Source organism: Oryza brachyantha, chromosome 4, assembly GCF_000231095.2.
Source record: "Oryza brachyantha chromosome 4, ObraRS2, whole genome shotgun sequence".
Classification (NCBI taxonomy): Eukaryota; Viridiplantae; Streptophyta; class Magnoliopsida; order Poales; family Poaceae; genus Oryza; species Oryza brachyantha.
The window spans coordinates 18,394,085-18,403,424 of record NC_023166.2 but is presented as its reverse complement, the minus strand read 5'-3'; the positions used below and the strand labels follow the sequence as shown (position 1 = coordinate 18,403,424).

General features: G+C 39.0%; 1 protein-coding gene across 1 annotated transcript; it reads right to left on the bottom strand.

The window, feature by feature from the left end:
• Positions 1-3,713: 3,713 nt before the first annotated feature.
• Positions 3,714-9,340, bottom strand: LOC102701536 (gamma-aminobutyrate transaminase 1, mitochondrial). Its single transcript, XM_006652754.3, has 19 exons — positions 9,208-9,340; positions 8,396-8,523; positions 8,203-8,287; positions 7,918-7,990; positions 7,697-7,794; positions 7,473-7,565; positions 6,886-6,959; positions 6,632-6,670; positions 6,428-6,516; positions 6,267-6,343; positions 6,108-6,182; positions 5,633-5,680; positions 5,463-5,546; positions 5,250-5,337; positions 5,089-5,167; positions 4,909-4,999; positions 4,747-4,825; positions 4,334-4,449; positions 3,714-4,220 (listed from the first exon to the last, which is right to left on the bottom strand). Exons 1-19 carry the CDS (start codon positions 9,253-9,255, stop codon positions 4,143-4,145), a joined length of 1,542 nt encoding a protein of 513 aa, XP_006652817.1. The 5' UTR covers positions 9,256-9,340; the 3' UTR covers positions 3,714-4,142.

Here is a 9,340-nt window from a genome sequence, read left to right as displayed (position 1 = left end):
TTATTTTTATAAGCCAAAATTTAAAATTTTAATCTTAAATTTGAAATAGATTTTAGGGTTTTGCATCGTAGTTTATTTGTCATACTTTAATGTTAGATAGCTAAGAACACATATATAAAGATTTTATTCATAAATTATTTTCATTTACAAATATACCATAGCCAAACAATCACTCCTTGAATTAGAAGCAATCGTGTCATGTTATTTTTGGATAGATGCGATAATCGAATGATCATATGATTTTGTGTAATAGCTATTTGAGGGTTAAAGTATAAACAATTGAATTAACTACTAGGCGATAACCTTGTTTTAACAATATTAGATAAGTAACTTTTATATAGAACATTTTTATGAACTTAAAAAGCATCTCCGTGAATATTCAGAATCTATAATTGGATTAGAATGCTGCAGATTCATGCATGGAACTTTTACTAAAGAAAAATTTCAAAATATCGAATGCAAAAATGAAAAGGCTACAAATCACATAAGATCCTTCATGGCTTCATCCACCAAAGAGACTAATCCAATACACACACACAAAAAAAATGTCCTTCATAGCAAACAATTCGATGTCATATATAGTACCTAATGCATGCTGGCTAACAAAATTGCATTGGCGACAAACCGATAACCTTTGAGTCTACATCAATCATACAAGATATAAAAGTCATTGCCGAATTTACCAAATACTTTTTGCGATATTTTAGGTTGATAAGGCAACCCACCTTAAATTTAATGTAAAAAACTACTTTGGAAAAATGGCATCATAGCACAGACCAAAGCTGGTCCAGTTGAGCCCAACCACAAACTACATGAAAAACAAGATTGAAAAATCCAATGAGAAGAATGGAGGAAACTTTTGGCTTTTGCTCATCTTTGGTTGGGTCTTGTTATTCCCATAGGCCCCACATTGCAGTGGACGGCCACTAATGATCAGCCGTCCAAACCGACCACACCAAACTCATCTTCTTCCTCTTCAATTTTCTGAGACAAATGGCAGCAACTGCTTTGGCATGCTGATGCTGTCACTGACATTAATTTGGAAGAAAAAGAAGGAAGTCTGCAGGTTAGTTTGGTTCAGATTCTTGCTGCCTGGCCAGCTTCTTAACCTTTTTGTTTGCGTCTTATAATGTTCAGATCGGGCAGTATTTCCATGTGAAAACTTACAGTCGGATCCACACTTACAGTAGATCAGGCAGGCAGTTTAGCAAGGTAAGAATGATTAACCATGAAGTGTAATCAATGTTCAGTAGGAAATTTTGCGTGTCAATAACCTAATTAGGTTATATTTTTAGACGCACACAAACCGCAGATTGAATTCAGCATGTTAGAACTAACTACGACTGATGAAACCAATGTTCTTTTTCCAGAATTTCTTAATCTAATCGACAGCCTCTCACATGCTGATTGGTACTCGTAGGATCAATCATTCCAACTCTCCACTTCCTTTTTGCAACATCAGAATCTCTGCAAAACTGCTATCCCCTTGTAATCTTGCGCGAGATTCAGAGTTCAGATCCAGCATCACGTGTGCTGACGTTTTTAATATGGAGCAGGATGTGTTGCAGCTGTTGCATCTTCGGATCTTGCAGGCCAATTGGAAAAATAGAATTTAATTCAGGTTTGGTCAAATCTTGGAGGGCTTGCAAAAGCTGCATGACTGCAAGTGACTCCTGTCCTGTGGAGCATGGGCTGCAGCAAACGCTGATTACTGCACATAAGAACACTTTTCTTCTTCATTTCGATGACACAAGAAACACTTTCTGACCGGTCAAATTGGGTTGTTTTATTGAGATGAACCAGGGCCCAGGAGTGTCATAATATATATATTTCTCGAGTCTTCAGAGAAATTCAGAGACAAGATGCAGCTGACAGATTGGTCTGAAGCTCCGGTTTGCCACCATTTCGTCAGACTTTTTAGCAAGCCATGCACATCAAACCTGTAGAATTTGACTACCTACAAAACAAAGCAAGGCCGGTAGCTAGCTAGCCGGCTGCTCGTTCCACGGTCCATGGTGTCACCAAACCCTGAACATTTCAACCGTTATTAACCTCGTCAACGACTGGTCAAGGTTTAACCTTTTGAATGATGAAAAGAAGAAAAAAAGACCTGGAACATTCAGCAATTCATTCACACATGGTCCCTTGTTCCCATCTGACCATGTTTGTAATCTCACCACCCATCATCCATCATCCATCACCATATCTATATGCTTTATCAAAAAAAAAAAAGAACTGTTGTATCTATTCTTTGTTAGTGCATAGACTGAAAGTTATACTTTTGTTGCAAAAGAAAAATGATATTCCCTCCGTTGTACTACTTTTGTTGCAAAAGAAAATAACAATTTCTAGTATTTAAATTTTATCGCAAAATACAACAACTCTACATTTATACTCTTTTCAAACAATCACAAAACCGCAAAACATTTTACCTACTTCCATTTCTTAATCAACCACGTTATTTCACAATTTAGCTCTAACATAATTTCCCGTTTAATCATATATCAACAATTCATAACACCTATGTTTAACTTTAAAATTAGAGCAATTTTATCATTCTTAAGGAGATTCTTAAGGAGGTACTACTATTTTCTATGTAAAATTTGGTACTTTCTAGTATGTAAGATACCCAGAGATACTAAATTTTACGTAGAAAACGATAGTACCTCCTCGAGAATGAAAAAAATGCTCTTAAAACTATTTATATTCTGGGAGATATTACATCAGAAATACGAGTAGGCATCGAGCCAATCCTTGATCATCTATGGTCGAATAAATGAACTGAATTTCGCTTTTGCGATATCTCTAACCACAAACAAAGGACGTGTTGCGAGAGGTCTCTTGTAGTTTTCAGATTACAGGACGGCAGAACAGACGGCGCCGAAAGGCTACGAACGAAATCGATCAAATAAATAGTCAAATGGTCAGGGGCATTTCCGTCAAATGAACTGTCGTGCTCGTGCCGTATCCCAACCCAAGCTGACGTGGACGCCACTGCCTTTTCCGGTGGGCCCTACCCACCGCCCACTCGGCTTTCCAGCTGTGACACGGCCCGGGCCGTGGGCCCGCTGCGTCGTGCTACTTGGCTGGCCCAGCGAAAGCAACCACGTTTGCTGTCGCTGGCATGTGGGGCCATGCTTACCAGTGGAGTGAGGTCACAGCTCGAAACAGGAAAAAAGCCATTTCATCATCGGTTTAGTTGTAACATTTTTTTTCCTAAATAAAATATTAAATATATATATGTACATTAAAACTAATTACAGAAAATTGTGAGATGAATCTTTTGAACCTAATTAGGACATAATTAGACATAAGTGCTCTTTTGAACCTAATTAGGACATGATTAGAGATAAGTGCTACAGTAACTAATGTGTGTTAATAACAGATTAATTAGACTCAAAAAATTCATCTCACGGTTTTCAGACGGAATCTAAAATTTGTTTTACAATTAGACTATGTTTAATATTTCATATACGTAACCATATATATTATATATATGTGACCTCACCCCCAAATATTTTGCCAACTGAACGTTTAATACTTGTTTTTGGTGAATATGGCTGGCGCCGGAAGGAGACCATCCTTCGTGTGGGGTCCCACTGACAGTGGGGCCCACTAAAAATAACCCAAAAGCAAACCTGTTCCTGAAGACTTTGCCTGCCCACCATTTCAACCACAGTTTGCCAGTTCCAGCTCAGCTATGACCCAGGCTGTGTGCAAATGCTCCATCTTCTCTCTCTCTTTTTTTTTCACTTTTATTGTGCAGCTTTTTGTTGGTTCTGAGCAGTCAATGCATCGATGTGCTGCTGCTTTCTCAATAGAAGTGTATATAAAGTTTTGATATACTCGAAGAAAAAATTATGAAAACTTGATTTATTCCTACCTACTAGTAGTAATTGGGTATACAAGATGACAGTCAGCATGGCATCTAATCCCATGTGTAAGACTGTAATCTGGTACAGATGCACAATTGCTATTTTGCACGCCAAGAACAGCGTTCGCTGTGGTGCATTATTTCCATTCTCTGAATAGGTTTCTGACAGCGAGGGATTATTGCTCTGTACATCCTCCAAGAACATCATAATCGTCGTCGTCGATGCCCAAGCCAGCATCATCATCATCATCTCGTTCTGTCACCTCGACTAATTCGTCTTCTTGGATTTCAGCTCTGCCACCCTCTCCTCGGTGGCCTTGAGTGCAGCTCCGTAGATGCTCACCAGCTGAAAACAATGGAGGAGACAGTTCAGATGTTCAGTTACTGTTGCTTCAGAGTTTCAATTCGTTTGTGATCCAATCGGGGGTGGTGCTACTGTGGTTTTTTGGTATGACTTACCTCCTCCACTTCATCAGGGGTCATTATCAATGGCGGTGACATCATGATATTGTCTCCGGCAACCCTAACCAGCATGCCGCGCTTCTGGCACTCCGCTCCAAAGATTGCACCGACGCCTGAAAATGTCATTTGGTATCATGAGAAATATGCTTTGCTTTGGGAAACAGTTTATTAAGGATACTTCCTGGTCCTGAGATGATGATATGTACCTTGGATAGTATTGGAATTTGACTAGTTACCCTAACTCTTCTAAAGTTGTATTTCCAATTTAGAAAGAACTCTAGTACTAGTATTATGATATACAATGCTATACCATAAAATTTCAGCTTAAGTGGTTCATAATTGAGAACTGACATTGTGAAAGATGGTACTGGACAAACAAGATTTGCATTGTAGTTGCTACTTTTACTTACCCCATTCAGCAGGGAATGGATCATTCGGTGATTTGTTGTCGGCAAATTCAGTTCCAAGTATCAACCCTACACCGCGTATCTGCATGTAGGAGTGCATTGATCATGTTTTGCATAAGGAATGTCTCCACCATAAGAATGCCAGCAGAAATAAGAGATGGATACCTCTCCAATAATTGGACTTCCCGCAAAGGCCTTGACTCCCTCCTGGAACCTTGGAGAAATTTGCTTCACATGATCAGGAATATTCCTTTCCCTGATACCATGTTTGTGATACATATATCAGTAACAAGAAACTCAGGAGATTCAATGGCAACATATGATGCTACAGAAAGTGCAGCGTACTGATAAATTTTCAGGGCTTCTAAAGCGACAGCACAAGCAACTGGATGGCCAGAGTATGTAAAGCCATGAGCAAATGAACCTGCAAGAAAAGGCTCAGCACAAGTCAATCCACAATCCACAGACAAGAGGATGGAGCTTATTATATGATGGCACTAACTTACCGAGCTTATTGCTCTGAGAATGAATAACATCTGATATTTCCGGGCTAACCAGAGTTGCTCCAATGGGCACATAGGCAGATGAAAGCGCCTGTCGTGATGATATTTTTGTTACTTGTACATCAGATATGCCGATAGGAGGACCATAACTCGTTGAACATGCAAAAAACAAGCAAAGGCAACAGTGTTCCTGTATGATGGTACTGGAATACTTACCTTGGCCACGGATACTAGATCTGGCTTGACGTTAAACATATCGCATCCAAACATGGTTCCCAACCTTCCAAATGCGGTAATGACCTAGAATGGATTATCACTCAATAATAGTCACATAAATTTCTTTATTTCACACATTTTCTTATGCTGTAGTAGTATCTGTAAAGTACCTCATCTGCTATGAAAAGGATGTCATACTTCTTAACGATCGCTTGGACCTGTTGGTAGACAAAAGGATGACATGAGATAATTTGGAAAAAAAAGAAAGATTTTCAGGTCTTTGATGCGGAGCTGGCTAAAATATACTAACTCCAGCAGTTCATGAAGCAATGTTTCTTGTTGGGAACGCTGCAGTCTAGAATGAAAAAACTATACTTCAAAAAAAGGTCATTAATCATGTATCTAAGGCTATATTCTAACTGATGGTTCAAATGATACAGGGAAGGGTTTACATTTTCATATAGAAGCTATAAGAAGATAGTAACTCATGTTGGAATGTCAGCACCTCTTATGTTTGGCAGGCTGAAGTTAACCAATGATAGGTGAGGTCCCAAGTATTTTCATAATCTTGGGAAAAGAGAAATAATTTCAGCTACTGAATTCAAGTATTTTACAACATGAGGCATGTACTTAACTTAGAATTACCTTTTCAAAATAGGTCTTTGGAGGAGGTATGACACCACCAGCACCCATCACAGGCTCTGCAATGAATGCAGCAATCTGGAAGGATAAAATTACTCCGCATTAGTAGAGTGGTAAACCTTGGACCTCAGCATAATACAAGTTTGGTTAAAAGAAGACTACTGTTTCTGGTCCTTCTTTGAGGATAAGGTTCTCTAAATTATTGGCAAGTCTAGTTGCAAATTCCTCTTCTGTTTCACCTGTCTCCCACCAAAAACATTTCATCAGCATAATATGCTTGGATGATGATCAATTGGATATAGTAAATTTGCAGTTAAAAATACCAGGAAGATGGAACCGCCAATAGTGAGGACAGTCTGTGTGCAGAACAAAAGGCGCTGGTAGATCAAACTTCTGGTGCAATGCAGGAAGACTGAAGTTGCAGAGAGAAATTAGCAAATATTTCCGTACCAATAAGTGATGGGCTAATGAGTTCATCAGGTATGGGAAGGTGAATTGATTTTATTTTTCTGTAGGACACTTCTTACCCGGATAGACTAGCTGATATTAGCGTTGATCCATGGTATCTGAAATAAGTGTACCAGCAGTAAGAATGAAAATCAAAATTCCTCTGCTTTTCATCATGAAACTTAACAGTGAGATGATAATGATATAGAAATGATGAGGTGGATGGAAATTGATGCAAATGCAAATTGTTCATTGATGAAATAAAGCATTTTTTAAAAAAAATGCACTTCTTGATTTCAGGAACAGAAGTCGGTAATTTGTTTCATTTACTTACGATTTTGATCGTGCAATAAATTTCTTCTTGTCTGGTCTTCCCAATGCATTGTTATAATACCACACCAGTTTTACCTATAATAAGAAATGGTGGAAACATTGTCAATGTGGGAAACAGTGCCATGAGAAGATTAAGAAAAAGGAGCAGAACAAATTACAAGATTGGCATACAAAAACTCCAGTGTTTATCATTCACTGACTACAGTACTCAATATGCACATACAGATATATTCAATGAAACAAATTGTATGCGCAACAAATTGTTAACGCAATGGATCTCTCAAAAAAGAACAACTAGCAACAAAAGAGTAATAGATTAGCCAGATAACAAAGAAAGAGCAAATCTTTTTTGAAGGAGACGTGGAGATGGTCCTAATTTAGTTATGCCATTTTTTTATATTTTACTCTTTTGAGTGTCTTTTAATTTCCAAAGATATGTTTTCAATACTTTACGGTAAAAACTCTTTTGTGGATAATATGAATCAGCTTGAATGATTAACTGCAGACTAGAATAATAATAATTATAATAGTTATACCACTGATAGTATGAGGAGCGTAGGAGACTGTCAGTACTTCAAGAAACCATACCTGAGAATCATTTGCTTCTGAACCACTATTTGTAAAGAACACTTTTCCCATTTCCCTTGCAGTGAATATGCTAAGCATTTCCTTTGCAAGATCCTGAAAGTAGCAGGTCCAAAATCATCAGTATTTTCAAGCTTAGTAAATGCTTTTGACAAAATTAATATATCCATAGCTGTCCATCTTCCATTTAATATCTACCTATAAATGATGAGAATCAGATTATGTACCAGAGATGGTTTTGTCGTACGATTCCAAAATGAGTGATAGAACGGCAACTTGTGTAATTGCTCAGTTGCAGCTTTGACTAATCGAGGTTCACTGCCACCTGAAGACATTTCGTACAGTTCATGAGACTAAACCGAATTAACTTATCATCCTGAAGAATAACAGAAATAGTTTTGTCTTCTGTTGTTTATGATTAAAAAAACACTTTAAATGCTATTCATACCTAAAGCTGTACACCATAGTCCTGCAAGAGAATCTAGATACTTCTTCCCCTCAATATCATAAACATACGAACCCTGCATATATAAGGTAAGTTGAGCATCTAACAGTTTCAGTTCTGTCAGGTATGTATGTATGCATACAGTCCTATAGGGTAAGTTGCCTCTATCTCTTTTTTCTTGTATTTTAGGTACAGCAATCAACATGCCAAGCTTCCTTTCCCAAAATCCTAGTCCACATGTCAAGAGAACTAAGCCAATAATACAATGCCAGGCTTGAGAGTCAGAACCTCGGATCTTTCAATAACCAACGGATGAACATCGGTGCTCTGCCAACCAGCTGTGAATGGCGCCAACATGCCATGCCCCTTAAACCTGGAAAGATCACCATGCATTCATGATTTAAATCCAACACTGCAGACATGACGGAGCATAACAGGGCCAAATTATGTGAAAATTCTGCAAAAGGAAAACATCATGTACCCATTCTCTTCAGTTGAGTTGGACTGAGGAGATGGTACTGAACTGAAATGTCTGGATGCATCCCCTAAATTTTGTGCATGCCCTTGGAGGCTTCCATTGCTAGTCACATACTTCAATAAGTTGATTGCCTGTAAACAAGGGCAACAAAATTTAAATAAAAGTCACATATGGGCAATGCCAAATATTCTCATAGCAGTTCCTTAATCCTTATAACTTAGGCTGTCAGTTTCAGATGACGATATAGCATAATAATACGAGAAAGTTACACTGAACTCGTACAAGAGTTAAAAGGGAAATCTAAGAAAGATTGCACACTTCAGACTAAAAATAGATTAAAAAATATCGCAATTGTCAGCCAAGGGAACAGATAAATTTCTGAAAATAAGCGGACGACTCGACTGATTGCTCCGTACCGTGACAAAATCAAGATCCAACCATAAACGGTGTAAACTACTTATCAATCTACCAAACCTGAGGCCGAGAACAATAAAATATCGCTGGCTTGAGTACTACTACGAATCAAGAACAAGGAAAAAAGATTCCCCTTTGGAATCTCTACAGTCCGTGGTCCCAAATTTCCCTCACCAACCAGGCGTACTCGTCTTCGTCTCCAACTCTCACCGATCGAAAAGCTCCCACTCCCATCCATGATGCAAACAACAACAACAACCGCCGGCGCCGCCACGGCGATCCTACGCCACTCCACCCGCTATCCTAACAAACCCGGGACATGGGAGAAAGAGAGCAAAGAAAAGGAGCCGCCTTTCTGCATCGAGGACGGGATAGGAGGATCAGGCAAGAACCATCATAACCTGTGAGGAAGGGGAGGCGTTCGATCGGAGCAGGCCGCGCGCGATCATCTTTTCCGCCGCGCCACCGCCACCGGGTTCCCGGAGAAACAGAACAGAGCGAGAAGTGAGGAGGAGGAGAAGAGGAGAGCTCCGG